General features: G+C 39.9%; 2 protein-coding genes across 4 annotated transcripts in view; one reads left to right on the top strand and one right to left on the bottom strand.

Moving 5' to 3' along the window:
- GLMN (glomulin, FKBP associated protein) overlaps window positions 1-9,681 on the bottom strand; it is a 34,653-nt gene extending 24,972 nt beyond the window's left edge. The window contains 6 exon segments of the mRNA XM_025168360.2: window positions 116-362; window positions 1,334-1,442; window positions 2,181-2,300; window positions 3,808-3,933; window positions 4,367-4,424; window positions 9,572-9,681. Coding sequence (XP_025024128.1) covers window positions 116-362; window positions 1,334-1,442; window positions 2,181-2,300; window positions 3,808-3,933; window positions 4,367-4,402 — 638 coding nt within the window. The 5' untranslated portion in view covers window positions 4,403-4,424; window positions 9,572-9,681.
- RPAP2 (RNA polymerase II associated protein 2) overlaps window positions 9,608-17,224 on the top strand; it is a 59,338-nt gene continuing 51,721 nt past the window's right edge. For 2 of the 3 annotated variants that reach the window (XR_015798550.1, XM_007430879.4), the window contains exons 1-5: window positions 9,613-9,770; window positions 10,569-10,608; window positions 12,625-12,739; window positions 13,439-13,537; window positions 14,868-14,933. Coding sequence is in view for 2 of the 3 variants with exons in the window: in XM_007430879.4 (XP_007430941.1) it covers window positions 9,719-9,770; window positions 10,569-10,608; window positions 12,625-12,739; window positions 13,439-13,537; window positions 14,868-14,933 (372 nt within the window). In the remaining variant the exon portion in view is untranslated. Of the gene's footprint in view, window positions 9,771-10,568; window positions 10,609-12,624; window positions 12,740-13,438; window positions 13,538-14,867; window positions 14,934-17,224 lie in introns of all 3 variants that reach the window. The other variant, XM_025168361.2, reaches the window with a different exon arrangement.

Genomic DNA, 17,224 nt, shown 5'->3' with positions numbered 1-17,224 from the left:
GATCAGTCTCTGAAACTGCTACTTGCATCTGTTACGGCCTAGACTGGTATATGCTGACAAACCTACAGTGTTGGTTTCTTTATATAGCCCCTGCAAGGCAAAGTGGTTTACTTACAATCCTAGTAGTTCCTCCTTTAGATCGTTGCAGTTGCCACCTGATGTGATCTCCATATGTTGAACAATTTCAAGCACAAATGGTTTGACAAACTGTGTTAGAGCATTGCAGCACCGGCAAAGCCCATGCTGGTCTTCTTGCAGTTGCTGTTTTGTATAAGGGACAGGCAGAAGGGAGAGCTGGTTCAAAATGGTAGATAGTGACAACCCCATTGAATATGCTTTCTTAGTATCAAGTTTAAGAAGTGCTAAAAAAAAAAAAGTCAAAATGCTTGTTACAGAACTTTCAGGTTTATTACTTATTTTGACTATACACCAAGATATTTTTGTCATACAGATCCAAGAACAGAACAGCCATTAGCTAGGTTCAAAGATGTCAAGCCATAATATGATTGGTTTGGTTTGGTTTACCATGACATCTGAACCCTGTGTTTGAAATATGTCTTCTGCTTTATTTTATGTGAACCAATTACAAACTGTAATTAAAACAAGTCATGGAATAAGATGCGTGAATCCAGCCAATGCTTAGCCATATTTTTAGAAACTGCCATTCATGGCTTCATAATTATGATAATTTTCTTGGCTGCTGTATATATTTATTTTCATATTGTTTTTAATTGTTTTTATTGTTTTAGAATTGTTCACCGCCCAGAGTCACTTGGTTGAGATGGGCAGCTATAGAAATTAAATAAATAAAAATACATCACATAACCAGATTATGATTTAACAACTATTAAACTAATATCATGAAATATATCTCCTTACCCTCATAGTTCATCACTTCCTGGATCTAAGGGGAGATTTAGAGGTTTTGTTTTTGTTCTGTTTTTTTAAAAAACACTTCAGGATTTTCACTTACATTTGTACAAGTGCTGATTTTCAGCAACTCTAGTTCAAAGCATCCTAGGAGCCTCTCCCTCCACCCCTCCCAAAAGGTTGACTGACTGAGTGGGACTCAATTGCTTCTCCTTCCTATAAGGACTTGAGCAAACTTAAAGATAATTAAAATCTAACACCTATTACTTATAAAGGATGCTTCTAAGTATTTTACAGCAGTTATACCCTTGGAAGTCTTTCAAGAACCCTGTGAGATACCACTTAACTGCAACTAGATAAGCTATCAGGCGAATTGTTCCCAAGTATTTCGGCTGCAAATAAATGGATGTTGACAGCCCATCTGTTATAATTTCAAAGTCTGAAAAGTTAAGATGCTTGTTACCTTCTTGCAAAGGCTTAAGCAGGAGCAAAATAACTGAGGATATCTGTTCCTTAGAAGCTTGTTCAATCTGTTCCAGGAAGCCCAATATAAGCTCTTTTGGACTACACATCTGCAAGAAAGAGAAAAGCTAGTATAAGGCTGAAAGAAGGCAATGGGAAGCCACTTCTTTTACTGCCAAGAAAGCTACATGGACGTGTCCATGATACCACTAAGAACTGAGCAGATTTGAAGGAAACTTCATGTTTTATCTTTATCTTACATGGCCATCTTTGCCATGTTAAGGATATTTCACAAGGATATGTTTTGCATGGCATTTAAAATGGCTACACATCAAGTTACTTTTTACTTATTAATTGGTGAAATAAAATACCTGTCACCATTTTAGTCAATCAAGATGTTTGCTTATTGACCTAAGCAATTAAATATTAAAACCCAAATTATATTTTAATATAGGTTTTCTGAAACAGAAAAGTTATTCTATGAAAACAGAATTGATTCTATTTAGCTGTTTAAATGCAGTTCAGAATGAGAGTTTTCCCTTGACCAATTTACATTATGCTCTAGCAGAAATCCTGTTTGTCCAAAATCAAGCTAACATTTTCTTAAACAAGTTGCTTATTCTTTGAGCATCACTTTGTTCATTCGTACTCTCAAAACACTTTTCACTATATTTATGAAAATGGGGGCATTAAATATTGCAATTTCCTTAGTTCCACACCCATTTCTTGACCAGTTACCTACAAATCTGAGAATGCCTATTGTCTATATCAGCATGGAAGGGCAAAACAAAAGGACAATCTTTAGAAATACTTCCAAAATAGTTTATAGCACAGATGTTGCAACTTACTTCTACCAATTTGTCTAGCATTTTCATACAATATTCTCTCTCAATATCATCTTGCTTATGTTTCAGCATACATCTGAGTATAGGTCCAATAAGATTCCAGCCCATATTTTTGATAATAACCTGTAGGGGGAAAAATTTCAGCTGCAGGTTTAGAAAAAGACAAAAATTAAAACAGACATCAAAGGTAAGTACAGTGGTCTACATTCAAGCTGTTCTGTGCCATCCAGATGTTTCAGAGTTCATTAGCTCTAATTACTGAGGTTGAGAAAAAGACATGTTGGAAGTGGTAGTTCAAAATACCTGGTGGTAGGCATCAAGTTGTCAAAGCCTGTGCTAAATTAACAAGAACAAAGATCAGAAGCCCCCCTCCCAAAATATGCACAATTTTATAAAATCACACTTATTTTGGCATCTAATGCTCTAAAAAGGAAACATCACATTTTACTAGAATTTCAAGAAATAGCGATGTCATTGAGACGTGCCCTCTTCCACTTCCCAAAGGTCTCAAATTCCAATTCATGCCAACAAAGCATGAGCTTGCAAACCATTTTGCTTGCATTCATTAATCCAGCTGAAGGACACCTTCCCAGATAAATATATAATTGGGCAGAAGGAGGACTTCACAAATCCGCAGTTTTGCTCATATGACACTAAGCCAAGATTTAGCACCATATGCAAATAAGACTCTTATATAAAAGGCTGATTATAATAGAGGAATTACTTATTAGCAGAGAACATCCCTGTACAGTTCAAATGTGCCTATCTTAACAAATTCAAACTTAGCCTGAATTTATACAGCGCATTAAAATGTGCAATCTGTTTTATGGCATAGTCTGTTATATCAATTTGACTATTGAACTGTGTAAAAAATGGTTTATTGCTTAGCATGTTATACAAACCCAGCCAATTGCAATTTATTCAATTAACCATGGCTTAGTACAGTATGCAAACTCAATCTTCATTTTGTAGTTCATCCCTTTTTCATTTGAAATAATATTTCTCCTAACAAACATTAGGAAACATGCTATGGATGTTTAGTTAGCTGTGGCCACATGCCACTGAAACTCTGAATCCCTGCATATACTAGACACACATTTGCAAATATGCTACTATCAAACATATGGAACGAAGATAATATACCCTAGCTTAAAAACAGATTATCAAACTCATGCCTACATCAGCCAATGGTCCTTCTGGATGGGAATTATATCAGCTGAATGAGGTCCTTGCTGAGATCTCTACAGCTCCCACCCTGATGACATTCCAGAAAGCCCTAAAGATCTGGCTATATACCCAGGCCTTGGAGTAGAGTGGTTCCCCTGTTTATGATGCTTTTTGTTTCCTTTGTTGTTGGATTGACATATTGTGATTATTTTGTAGTTATATTTGTAATTGTTTTGGCTAATTTTTGGTATCCCACTGTTTTTATGTTATTTATTGTTGTGAGCCACCAGAGTTGGTTGGAGTCGGGCAGCATCCAAATTGAATAAAATAAACAAATTAAAATAACAAATCTGGAAGCCATGATGTTGAGCCTCTGCTCTACAGAAAGAACATGCATAATTGACTCCTGTTCCTCTCACATTTGTAATCAGACATAAAACAAAAATATGTACTTTTCACTCACCATATTTTTCTCATTTTGAACAACTTCCAATACTTCAGCTATATTCCCTTCCTCCAAACACTTCTGTCCAGCAACTTGAAAAAGATTAAAGTCTTCCCCTTTAAAATTCTCTTCATCAAGAATTTGCTGCAAGAATATATGTTTTAATTATAATTCACAAGATAAAGGTATATAGAAACATAATACAATACTTATATTGTGCTATTGCAAACATGATTCTTTTAAAAAGGGTGCAGTACAAGAACATGTAAGACTCTTACTACTTCAATTAAATACAGTATTGTATTCAAACTACTATTAATACAGAATTAATATCCTCTTCCAGTATAGACTTCCCAGTGAGTTGCACCCCAATGATCATTAACTCCTGCCAGCATGACTAAAAATCGGGGTCTAATCCAAGATCATTTAGACACAGAATTTCCACCCTTTTATGAGTCTAATGACAATATCTACAGCCCCAGAACAGAAGAGAACGATGAAGATCAGATTTCATTATTTTCAAAGATCAGAATAATATTCTCAAGTTTGATAACTCAGCAAGCAATAAAATACTTACACATCTTTGTATTATTTCTCGAAGTTCTTTTGCCATTTTTTCTTGATTCTCAAGAACCCTATCATAAAAACAACAACAATAGGAGTGAATGAGTGTACATGTTTCTTTTTTTTTTCCCCTTGCTGCGAATTATCTTAGGGGAAATTATAGAAAGGCTAACAAGAAGGAAAAAAGAGATGAAGAAAGGATATTGCTTTATGCAGAATTGGAATACTGGTCCACTTAGTTTAATTCTGCCTATGTTTAACAGTATTCAGGATTTCAGACACAACTTTTCACAGCATCCAGGATACTGGACAATTTCCTAGAGCTGATACTTTGCTTCCAGTGTCGGCTGTTATTTAGGCCTCTATCCTAGCAGTATCAGCTGTGCATGCTGCACCTCTCAATCTCTTGTTCACAAGCTTAGAAATATACTGCTGTCAATTCTGTAACAGGCTAAGAGTCAAGCAACTGTTCATTTCCCAGTCCATTCCAATACTATGAAGAAGTACATATGAGTGGAAAATGATAGGTGGTCTGCCCAATTCCCTTGGAGCTTGACAATGACAATGCAAGCAAGAACCAGAGCCAGGTATCCACACTCATAAGTGTGGGAATGGGAGAACAAGGTTGTATTATAAGATAAAGTGGTGATTTGTCTTGGAATAGTGCCTGAGGATAGCCTTGTCACCCATCCACCCCTTCACAACATGGAGCTTGGCTTTGATTCAGACAGGGGCTTATCCTAGTTACAGCTGGCCCAAGATATTTAGGTGAAAGACAAAAATCTAAATGCTGAATCTGGCAAGCCAGCAACTAACAGTTCCGAGACTAGAAAGAACCATTATACAAATATAGTTCACCTGTCTCTTAAGGCTATTGAGAGTCTAACCAAATATCTATTTATTCAGGTGGGAGGAAAAAGCTAGAGTTTAAACTCTAGAACATAGATAACATAACATAAAGGATTTGACTTCTTTGCACTGCAAAGTGCAAATCATCCACTGTGCATAAGGCGCCATTCTTGTTTTCAGTAAAGATTCTAATCATTGTGTCATATTGGAGAGTTTTCTACAAAGTTAAGCCAAGTTACTAAATAAGGGGTTAAGTATCTGCAGAGCTGAGATTTCATGGTGTGAAGTCTGACACAAAACAATGCTGTACCCCACTACATATACTAAAACTGACTGGTCTCCCAGTTGGATCTTATTCCAACATTACAAATGGGACACTTGAGAGCAGCAAACCATATTACACCGAGATTTTTTTTTTCCTTTGTATTATTCAAGGTTGGAAAAATGATATTTTTAACAAGGAGGTTTAAGTATATACCTGCTTATTCTCTCTGGTCAATCTAGTATAATATTATAAATAAATGCCATACAGCTGAAAGGTGGAAGAACAAATTGTTGATTGCGCATACTATACTTGTGGCTGGCTCTGAAAGGCAAAAATTTGAAAGTTAAATTATTCTGTACCTCCAGGGGTTTTTAATTTTTATTGTTCCAATGAGGCCAGAAAAAAAATACTGTTTGCTTTTATGCCTTCAAAAAATCACTCAACCCTTTTATCTTCCTATATTTTATATACTGATATAAGATGTTTCTTGATTCTAATCTTCAGAAATACAAGTGATTTTTCATTTGTTTTTTTATTTAAAAAAATCAAGCTTTTCAGATGTGAAAAGAGAACAGACATTTTAAAAAGGCAATATGAAATATCTAGTATCATACTCTAAAGAAAAAGTGTTAACGATTCTCAGAACAATGTACTTCACCAAACATGCATTTTCTGAAAAGCCATACATGCCATTCTGTAATAACCTAAACATGTGCAGAATGCACAGTCATATATTCCTTCTACTCATTTCTGCAACTGTTTACCTCCCCTTAATGTTGAGCTTCACAGCCTAAATCTTTTGATGTAAAAATTGTCTTCTACTTTAATATCATTCATGCTGATGCTGCTAAATAAATGATAATCAAAAAGAAAAGTTAACTACTTTTTATTGTTAAGCAATGACTATGTAACTGTAATAACATGGTGCTTGGGGGGAACTAGTGTGTCTTCAGACAAATCTCTTGGCCCACCAAGTCTCCACCATGCTGCAGACCAAAATCATCTAGCCTCATATTTATTTGCACAAATACTGGAATGGTACAAAGCATCCAAGGGGGCTAGCTTGCTTTCCAATCAATACTTGTTCCACAATTGATCATGCACATCCCCCACCCCATGGCATTTGTGAATAATCAAACCTTCCTTGGGGAAAATGTGAATGTGCTCATCACACACTCTCAAGTTTCCAAATATACCCCAACCCAAAAGATTGCTGCCCTGAATAATACCAAGAAAGGATAACAGAAGAAATATTGTTGTCTCATTTCAGAAATCGGAATTCAGCATCTTATAAAATATTCTAGAAATCTGAAACTTCTTTCACACTTACAAAGAAAGCCATGTAGGCCAGCCTTCACCTTTGAATTAAACAGGATATGCTTCCAAGCAAGCAGTGGCTAATAGCCTTACAGAAGCCTACTAAATCTATTACAGTCACACTGCCTTTCCAAAAGAAATTTAGACAGATTTCAACTTATTTTTTAAAAAAGTAGAAACACAACAAAGTTCCTTTTACTTCATCAACAGGAAAATTAAAGATGTGGGACTTACTGAGGCAAAGAAGACTGATTAAGGGAACAACAGTTACACTATGATGAAATCTGCTGTTTGGGCCTGTCCCCCATCTTCCATTAAGGCAGCACAATCTTACCTCGACAGCACTAATTTTCCCTCTTGGTTCTACAACACTGCCCTTGCTCCATCCTTAGCCCATAAATGAGATAGCCTAAGTTTTATGAGCTGTACAAATATAAAAGTAGCATGCTACCCCTTACTCCAACATCATCTAATGATAGCCTCAAGGTGTGTAAAATCACCAGTCATTTCTCCAGAGGGAAAGTCAGCTGGCCCATTGTGAACATGATCAAAGGTGTGATTTAGCAGTGTTGGAAGAGGCAGGCGCATCTCTTCCATTCTAGTCTCCAACCAGCCTCCACCAAAGCCGTTCTCTCCCAGCCTTCACAAGGTTCAATAAGTGTTTGGTTCCTGGGTTTCTTTGATTTGTATCACTTTCCCATACATGTGTGAGCATGCACTACTGTTGATACCATTTTTTTTCTATACTTCAAACAGCACAGTAGGGAAGAGACCAAACCTTCACTATTTCATTTAGGGAGAAGGAAGTTTTTCACCATCCCCCTTTAACAGTAAGTATTCTCAAATGTATCTGTAACATAAGATGCAACAGCCCAGCTATTCCATAGTACTGTACAGTGTTTGGAGAATAAGGAAGGTGGTTAAACTGGACTTTTGTCATCTGTCAATTTCAATCTCTTACCCCCAGCTTGGAATAAAGATAGGGCTGCCTAGGAGCTAATCAGTTTTAGTTCTCCCTCTCCATAAGATCTAATTAGTCTGGCAGAACCCCCACCCTCCTCATTGGGGCTATTTTGACTCTGGTGTTTTTCTATGGGTATCCTTATTTCACAGTGTTTTTAATGTGGGAAATGCCCACGCATGATGTGGGTGAGCAGCAGGCCAACAAGCCTAGAGAAGACTGGGCAGAGTCAAATTCATGTCATTCCTGCTGCAAGTCTCTGACTGGTGGATGTTTTCTCTGCTGGTTGGTGAGACATTGTATGGAATTATTTATTGTTATTTATTTAAATTTATTGGCCACCCAATTCCAGTGGACTCTGGGCAGCAAAGCCACAGAAGAAAACCAATTACTTTGCTTATAGTGAATGGTACGCACAGACAAATCAGGACAAACCATTCAGCAGTGACTTGGAACAAAGGTAGGACACAGACAACACCTTTTATGCCAGCATTTTACTAACTCAAGGATTACAGATGGCATTATAATTCTACAGTGGAGAATGCACCTTTATGAAAATTGCCCTATTTGCAAACAGACTTTTCAGCAGTTTTTAAAAGGAATACTATGAAGAATGAAATTGGTGATAATGAGAATATGGCTTAAGGATGGAGGAAAGGAAGCAGTTAAGCCCCTCAGAGCAAAGAAGGCAGTCCCACCTGAAAAGCTCATTTCCTAAATTATGCATTGCTAGGATGGTAATGAGTTACCCCCTTCTAAAGCCATGGATGGAAAAATAAAGGCTTTCCTTTTAATTTCCTATCAAGAAAGGGATCAGTGCTTATTGACAGGAGCTAGTCCACCGAGCGTCTGTCATAAATATAGCCACAAATCCACCATGCAAGTTTATTTGGGAGGAAAAAAACCCCAAAGGAGATACAGTTGTGCAGTCCTTGGGGTTCTCTGAGCTTGGTTCTTTTCTTGCAAATGTTTCATTACTCAGCTAGGTAACATCTTCAGTGCTAAAATGGGATGGGGTTTGCTCTCTATTTATGTGCTGTGGGCTGCCTTGCCAGTGCTGGTGGGGGTTTCGTTTTGCTCCTCTGGTAGTTCTTTGATTAGCATATGTTTGCTGCTTGATTGTGTGTCTGGTGGTGACCTTTGCTTATCTGGGTGATGACTACTGGTGATTGATTGCTGGTGAGGCGATCTTCTGGTTTTCTGTCTCTTTTGAATAGTATGTAGATGCTGTTTATCTCTATGTGACTGTTAATTGCTGCCTTGCCTGAATACCAAGCTTCCAAGAATTCTCTTGCATTTTTGGATTTAGCTTAGTCTAAAATGCTGACAGTTTCCCAGTTAAAACTATGGTTAAGTCTGTCCATGTGTTGTGAGATTAAGGAGTTTTCATCATGTCTTCTGACTGCTACTTGGTGCTCGCGGATGTGCTCTGCTAGTCTTCTGCCTGTCTGTCCTACGTAGTGTTTGTTACAGTCCTTACACTGTATGTTGTAGATGACTCCTGTTTTTTCTTCTTGGGCTAAGGACTCCTCAGTTCAACCCTGAGGCTGACCCCAAGGATTCCACAGTTCACAAGGACTCCACAGTTCAACCCTGAGCTACTCTACTGGAGATATAGTTGCAGCGTCCTTACTTGGCGTAAGCTCGGTAGAAGGACCGATACTCAACAGAGTAGCTATTTTCTGCCTCCCCTCCATTCCCGCCTCTTAAACCCGAGAGGAATTCAACTGGCACCCCCCACCCAGCCCCAGTACCACGCTTTCTCCTCCCACCTCCCTACCGTTTTGGGTGTAAGGAAAGAGGGAACGCTTTGCGCAACCGCCTACCTCCAGAGCCATCCGTCACACGTTCAGCCCGAACCGCTGCCGCCGCTGCGCCCCCATGAACGTCTCCAGCACCCGCCCCTTTTTCAAGCTCCGCCTCCCCAAGCCACTCCTGCCGGGGGTGAGAGGTCAACGTCGAAAAGGCTCCGGATGATGGCGGAAGAAGCGCTGCGAAGTGCCCCGAATCGGCACAGACGCTTAGGTTTGTTTTAATAAAAAAAAAAACTACAGCTCTCCCCCCCTTTTCCATTACATGGGCTAGTCCTTCCTATTTCCCACGGGAAGGCCAAACCATTCTGCGGTTCTGGAGGGGTGGGCAAGGGATTCGATGACAAGGGAGACGGAAGAAGATAGAGGGAGGCCGCGGTGTGTAGCGCATCCCTGTAATATGGGGAATGAGCCGCCCGGAAGTCTCACAACGTCCTAATAACACATGTTCCCAATGTACGATAGTGGCCGAAAAGAGATGCCTTTGGTTGGCTGGCTGGTTCCAATGCCTGAAATAGTAATAATAATAATAGCCTCAAGCTTCCCAAACGTACTTCTTTTTCCTTACGCTTTCTTTAAGGCTAACATTACGTAGGATATAATTTCTTCCAGCTCAGAAAAATTAGGGATGTAGTTCAGTTTTGGTTGCAAGCCTAGTTTGGGATGCAGAAATTCTCAGTATTAATCCCAATATCTTCAGACAAAGATAATAAAACTGGTTTCTAAAACTCTGGAATGCTGCTGCTGCTGCCTCTCTGGGATGCTTATTATTATTATTACGTTTTTATCCCACCATATATATAGGGTCAACTCAACAACTCAAGCAGCAAACATGCCTAATATTCCTGCCTCCTATTTTCCCTACAACAACAGCCCTGTGAGGTGGGTTGGGCTGAGGGTGACTGGCCCAAAGTCACCCAGCAGGCTTTCATGCCTGAGGGAGGCCTAGAACTCATGGTCTCCTGATTTCTATGGCTTGTTCTTAATCATTTGTTGTTATTCTTGTTTGTAGGAAACAAACAATCTTTAAAAAATGAAGATGCTGCTGAAAGGTATTGTTTCTAAAAATGCATTTGCTTATTATTAATTACTGTATTATTATTACATGTATGTCCCGACTTCTAAAGAGTTCCAGGGGTCTCCTCTAGTGTTATCCTCCCAACAGCCATGTGAGGGAGCCTAGAGATATTTATAGGACCCAAAGTGTAATGTGCAGCTATTTGGAGCTGGAGCAGAGAAGATCCTTGGGATTCAAAGAACTGCACCCCTGTGACTCAAGAGTCCCTCAGTTGATTGGGGAGTTGAACCTGGATGTTTCGATGCTGAATACCTTAGCCCAGGTATGGGCAACCTTTTATCTTTGAGGGCCACATGCACTTGTGAACAGGGCAGGTTTTTGATTGGAATTTTGAGTGGGTTCCGTGTTCTATAACAAAAGTCTAACATGGCCGTTTTGGGCTGTTTCCCATCTAAAGTGTAAGAAAATTCAGTTTTCTTCAGTTAGAGCCTTGGGACTACAGATTGCCCCCTCCTATCACCTTGACCACTATATTGTATTGGTGTAGAGATAGTGTATGAGGTATCATAACTCCAAGCATGATGTAGCAAGACTTTCTGGGCTTACCTATCCCTGTTGCTCATGAGGCTTATATTAGATAAGGACTTTATAAAGAGCAGTTTATTACCAGAGGAGAGAAATAAATTTGCTGGGCTTTGGGGGCTCATTTAATCAAAGGCAACTCCCTGTAATTTCAGTGGGAGATTTGCTCCAAAGCAAGTGATTATAGGGAAAGGTGTACGACAAGGCTGTATACTGTCACCCTGCTTATTTAACCTATATGCAGAGTACATCATGAGAAATGCCAGGCTGGAAGAATCACAAGCCGGAATTAAGATTGCAGGGAGAATCATCAACAACCTCAGATATGCGGACGATACCACCCTAATGGCAGAAAGTGAAGAAGAACTAAAGAGCCTCTTGATGAGGGTGAAAGAGGAGAGTGCAAAAGCTGGCTTGAAACTCAGCATTAAAAAAACTAAGATCATGGCATCAGGACCCATCAATTCCTGGCAAATAGAAGGGGTAGAAATGGAAGCAGTAACAGACTTCATTTATTTGGGCTCCAAGATCACCGCAGACGGAGACTGCAGCCATGAAATTAAAAGACGCTTGCTCCTTGGGAGGAAAGCTATGGCAAGCCTAGATAGCATATTAAAAAGCAGAGACGTCACCTTGCCGACAAAGATCCGCATAGTCAAAGCTATGGTTTTTCCAGTAGTAATGTATGGCTGTGAGAGCTGGACCATAAAAAAGGCCGAGCGCCGAAGAATTGATGCCTTTGAACTGTGGTGCTGGAGAAGACTCTTGAGAGTCCCCTGGACTGCTAGGAGGTCAAACCAGTCAATCTTAAAGGAAATCAACCCTGATTGCTCATTGGAAGGATCGATAATGAAGCTCAAGCTCAGATACTTTGGTCACCTAATGCGAAGAGAGATCTCTTTGGAGAAGACCCTGATGCTGGGAAAGATTGAAGGCAAAAGGAGAAGAGGACGGCAGAGGATGAGATGGTTAGATAGCATCACTGAAGCAATGAGCATGAAACTGAGCAAACTCAGGGAGGCAGTGAAGGACAGGAAGGCCTGGCGCAATATGGTTCATGGGGTCACGAAGAGTCGGACACGACTTAACGACTAAACAACAACAACAAAGTGATTATAGGATTGCAGCCTAAATTTATTTAACTGGTTTGCTTATTACCAGCCTTGTTTCTTCCCTAAGAAGATGTTGATTGTTAGGTCCTGCTATGATCTTTGTGGATGAGCTTTTGGGAGATTAAATATGTTCTTCAGGAACTAACTGGCAGGTGCCTTTGTGCTCTACTAGCCATTTTTCTAAACCATGACAGAAAATTTAGACCAAATTTCAAAATATATGTAACAGGAGGATAATTTTATGTAATGAATATAGCATTCCAATGAAATACATTATTTAAACCAAAGTTTTTTAAGCAAATTGATATGAGTTGCCAAAGTATTGTCTGCATTGTTAACTGCTTATTTATTTCTAGGAAAGCAGCACTTGAAGCTGCTATTAGGAAGAAAATTGAGTGTGAGCGGAAAGCATTACAGGTTGTTGAAAGCCTGTTGGAAGATGACATTACTGAAGAATTCTTTGTGGATTGTGTACGTCCTTTCCTAAACTTACTTTTTTTTACATTTCTTGGTGTTCCCAGATGTATTAAGACTGCAACTCCTTAAATTGCAAGCCAGGAAAGGGCTGATTTAAATGTTAAACACTTGAATGTGATGATGTTGTCAACTTTCTAGGTTCAGCTTTAGTCATATTACAATATATTTATCAGGTGTGGAGTTGATAAAGTGTATTATAGTGATTGTGTTCACTAACACTAAGCCAAGATTTTTTAGCCATAGTTGGTTGAACAAGCCATAAGTTCATACATACTGGTAAGCCAAAATGGATGGGGCAGTTTACCACTTCACATGACTCTTTTGTGATCGTCTTGCATTTTTAAAAAACATCTTCTACCTCTGAATGTTACAGAGAGAAAGATAAAGATGTCACTGGAGAAGGCAAGAGGGAAATTCCTCCCCCTATTTTCATTTGGGGGGATTTGGGTGGGAACTTTGCTCTGTGGGAGACATCGTGCCTTAATTTAAATATGTATTTGTTCAAAAAATAGTGTGACTGAAATTTGGGGGGTTTGCCAACTGAATTTTGGCTATTGAACAGATTAGAAACATTATGCTATAATCAATATTCTCTTGGTTTTTAGGGTCCCCTAAATTCTAAAGCATTGCATTTATTACCAGATTTTGAGAAGTTATCCTTTTAACAGGATCCTCTTGGTTTTATCATTTCAGGGGAGGCTTATAACACCTTCTCACTATCAGGATGTTGTGGAAGAACGATTTATCATCAGGCTATGTGGCTACCCTGTATGTCGAAATAAGCTACAGAATGTAAGAGTTTATGTGTGGGGTGCATGCTGTTGCCATTTTTCATCAAAATGTATTGCTTCCAGGAAATTGTCCCATACTAGCCTTTCGCTTATTTTGCCCTGATGCCCTTGATTGAATGAGTGAACTTCATTCTCTTCACACTACTCTCTGTGTAGAGATTAGGATTTCCCCAAATTCAACTAAGTTAAATTGACTTTTAGCATGACTGGAAGAAAGAAAGGCTCAGAAGTTTTGACTCCCAATTCTTTAATATTATTCAAATACACAACAATAATTTTGTAGAAAAATGACACATAAGATGTCTTATACAGTATGGGCTCAGGCATTGTGTTATGATTTTGTTAATTGTGATTTATTGAATAATCCATGTTTGGTTGGATTCACATGTCACGCTACAGCTTAAACAGGGAAACAACATTATGGCTGATTGTACTGTATGAATCCAGTGATGAAGTTAGATCATTGCACCATCTAGGCCAACAGTGTCCACGTTGTCTTAGCAGCAGGTTTCCAGGGTGTCAGGAAGAAACTTTTCCAGTCATAAGTGGATATATCTGAAACTGAACTTGGGGGTCTACTACTGAATTACAGCTCCACATTGCACATAATTTAAATTCAACAAGAGGCATATTTTTGCCATTTTTAAAGTTTTCAATTTCATAAATGGTAAATAATGTCCACTTGTTATTCCTGATTTTGCTTTTGGATTAGATTTTTTTCAGCAACAATAGAATGCCATAGAGTTTAGATTTTATGCTAAATCATATTAATTGAAAAGAAGGCAAACTTTTCTGTTCCTCTCATTAAATCCATGTCAAGAAAGGGGGAATAGAGCAGCAGCAGCTCCAGAAGTTTCCTTTATTCCCTGTAATCTATTTTGAGTCAATCTCTACAAAGTGCACCTCAGAAAATCCTACTCCTGTTTAATTAAATGAAAGAATCTCTTGGGAAGAGGAAAATATTCTATGCAACATATCCTAGTAATATTATTCCTGAAGGGTGCTATCTCTGTGTGGCCTGCTGACTGATTCATTTTGAGCTGCTTGGCATTGACATAGCTCATAATATGCTTCACATGCATACATAAAGAGTCAGGTGCAGATAAAGATACAGTCAGTCTGATACAGGCAGCAGAAAAGTGTACTACCATAGAGAAAGAAGAGGAGTAAGGGAGAGAATGCCTAAAATTAATATAAATAATTAAATGAGGTTAAAGATAGCATGGTAGTTTGGTAAGCTGTGCTAAATGTGGAGTATTATTTCAAAAAGAAGAATGCTGAAGGAGCCATCAACTAATTTACCAAAATTCTTTGCATTTCTTATTTTTAAGGTACCAAAACAAAAGTACAAAATTTCCACAAAAACAAACAAAGTTTATGATATTACTGAAAGAAAGGTAAGTTTAAAAGCAATTCCTAAAATTATTGTGCTTTGTTTATTGTTCCACAAGAAAGAAGTTGCAAAGAAATCTTGGCCATACCCATGGGTTCCAGGCAGCTTTTTTCTCCTGATTTTTCACTTACTGTTTTTCCAGTCAATTTGTCTGCCAGTGTAGTTGGATTTTCTTTTCTATATTTGTCTACCAATGTAGTTGGATTTTCTTTTCATGCCCAGATTATTCAAAGCCATTTTACAAAAACATCTCTTAAAATAAGGCAATATAAGTTGATATTGTCAGAAATTGTTTGATTTGTTGAGCATCTAAATATTGGCTGAATTTGTATACAAGTAGTCCTTGACGTATGACCACAATTGGGACTGGAATTTCCATCGCTAAGTGATGCGGTCATAAATCCCAGTACTCCCCATTGCCATTATTAAGCGAATTCCACCAATCATTAGCCAAGGACCCACCCCAATCCAAACCATTCCGGGCTTGGTTCCTCCCAGCCCCATACCTTAGTAAGGTAAGGGACTGCCTTCAACTCCCCCCACCTGCCTATCTGCCCCACCATCTGTGCCCTTTTGGCTGCCCTGCACCCTGCCTTGTGGGGCAGCAAGCAGCCCCAGAACTGCACAGCTCTGGGGCTGCTTGCTACACTGTGGCTTGGGGCTTCTTGGCATGCTGCAGCTCTGGGGCTGCAAGAAGCCCCTGAGCCTCAGCGCAGTATGAAGCTGCAGCTACCCCTGGAAGCCTCAACTGCCCCAGGAAGCCGCGGTGCCTGGGTAGTGCCAGCAAGCGTTTGTTTGCCCAGCTGTCTTCTCTCCCAGTTCCCCACATTCACCTTTCGCCATTTGTACCCAGCCTTTGCGGCTGAAGCAGAAGTGCCTTGCTGCCTTTGCTGCCTCCTTTTTGGACCCAGTTTCTCCAGCAAACATTTCCTACACGTGGCTCCCTGAGTCAACCCCTGGCACTTTCCCACTGGGTGAAACTGCTTCCTGCCTTCCCCACTGGCTGGCATTCTTATTTGAGCTGCCCTGCTGGGCCAGGCTGGGGAGCCATGTCTAGGAAGCGTTCACCCAGGGTAACATGGCAGCTGCAGCTCTGAAAAAGAGACAGCAAAGGCAGCAAGCCACATCTACTTTGGCTGCAGTGGCTGGGTGCAAAAGGTGAGGTCAGTGTGGGGAGCTGGGAGAGAAGGCAGTTGGGTGAACGAATGCTTGATGTGTCCCGGGCGCTGCAGCTTAGTGCCGCGCTGCGGCTCAGGGGCTTCTTGCAGCCCCAGAGCCATGGCGCCCCAAGGAGCCCCTGAGCTGCAGCATAGCAAGCAGCCCCAGAGCCACACTGTTCTGGGGCTGCTTGCCACCCCACAAGGCAGGGTGCAGGACAGCCAAAAGGGCAGAAATGGGGGGGAGATAGGCAGGTGGGGGGAGTTGAAGTGCCCCTGGGGTTGTAAGTGCAGGTGGGCTGCCAAGTGCCAAAATTTTCATCACATGACCACAGGGGCACTGCAGCAGCCGTAATTTCAAGGACCAGTCATAAATCCATTTTTTCCGCACTGTCATAACTTTGAACAGTTGCTGAACAAATGGTCATAAGTCAAGGGCTACCTGTATTAAACCAGGTCATTGCTTGCTCACCCATGGTTTATTGGCTGGGATCACACAAAAGACTAAGCTTTTGTAAGCTATAATTTACAACCACAAGGGCTAAATCTGTACAATGTGCAGGGCTAGAACAAATAAATGTCACTGTGACATGTGACCAGATCAGAAGATAATTTTCCCTCATTATGTTGCCTTGCTGCTCTTCTAAGATCAGCTGCTGTTGGAGAAATGTAGGAAGAGTGGATTGCCTGCTTTCTCTTTTATGGATAGCTCTATTTAGGCAGGTAGATTTCAAGTGAGGACTAGTGAGCAGCCTCTTCTATCTCTTAAGTTAAACTGTGATGTCATTAAATAGCAGTCAACCACTGGTATAAGTTAGTTGTCAGTGGTGGGAAACTGCACACATGAACACTTCCAGGTAAGCTAAAACTTGATCCTCACATTTCAAACCTACAGGAGCATATGTCACCTGACCAGGGTTAGTATCTTCATATAACATGGTTCACCATGGATAAAGTGCTTAGCCAGTGTTTTCCAGATGACATGACAAATGGCAGTTACCACTGTTTATCTTTCTTTTGGCCAAGAAACTCTGTTTTTGAACAAGAAGTAAGTGTGCAGTGATCTGATTGGGGTTGGGTTCACTATGTGCATTGTAGGAGAATATAAATCGCTTGTTTCCCCAGTTCACCTCTTGTG

This window comes from Python bivittatus, unplaced genomic scaffold, assembly GCF_059951505.1.
Source record: "Python bivittatus isolate LINGU-HERP-01145 unplaced genomic scaffold, Pbiv_v1 ctg000700_np1212, whole genome shotgun sequence".
NCBI classification, from domain to species: Eukaryota; Metazoa; Chordata; class Lepidosauria; order Squamata; family Pythonidae; genus Python; species Python bivittatus.
The sequence above is the reverse complement of the archived record's forward strand: the minus strand, read 5'-3'. Positions and strand labels throughout refer to the sequence as shown.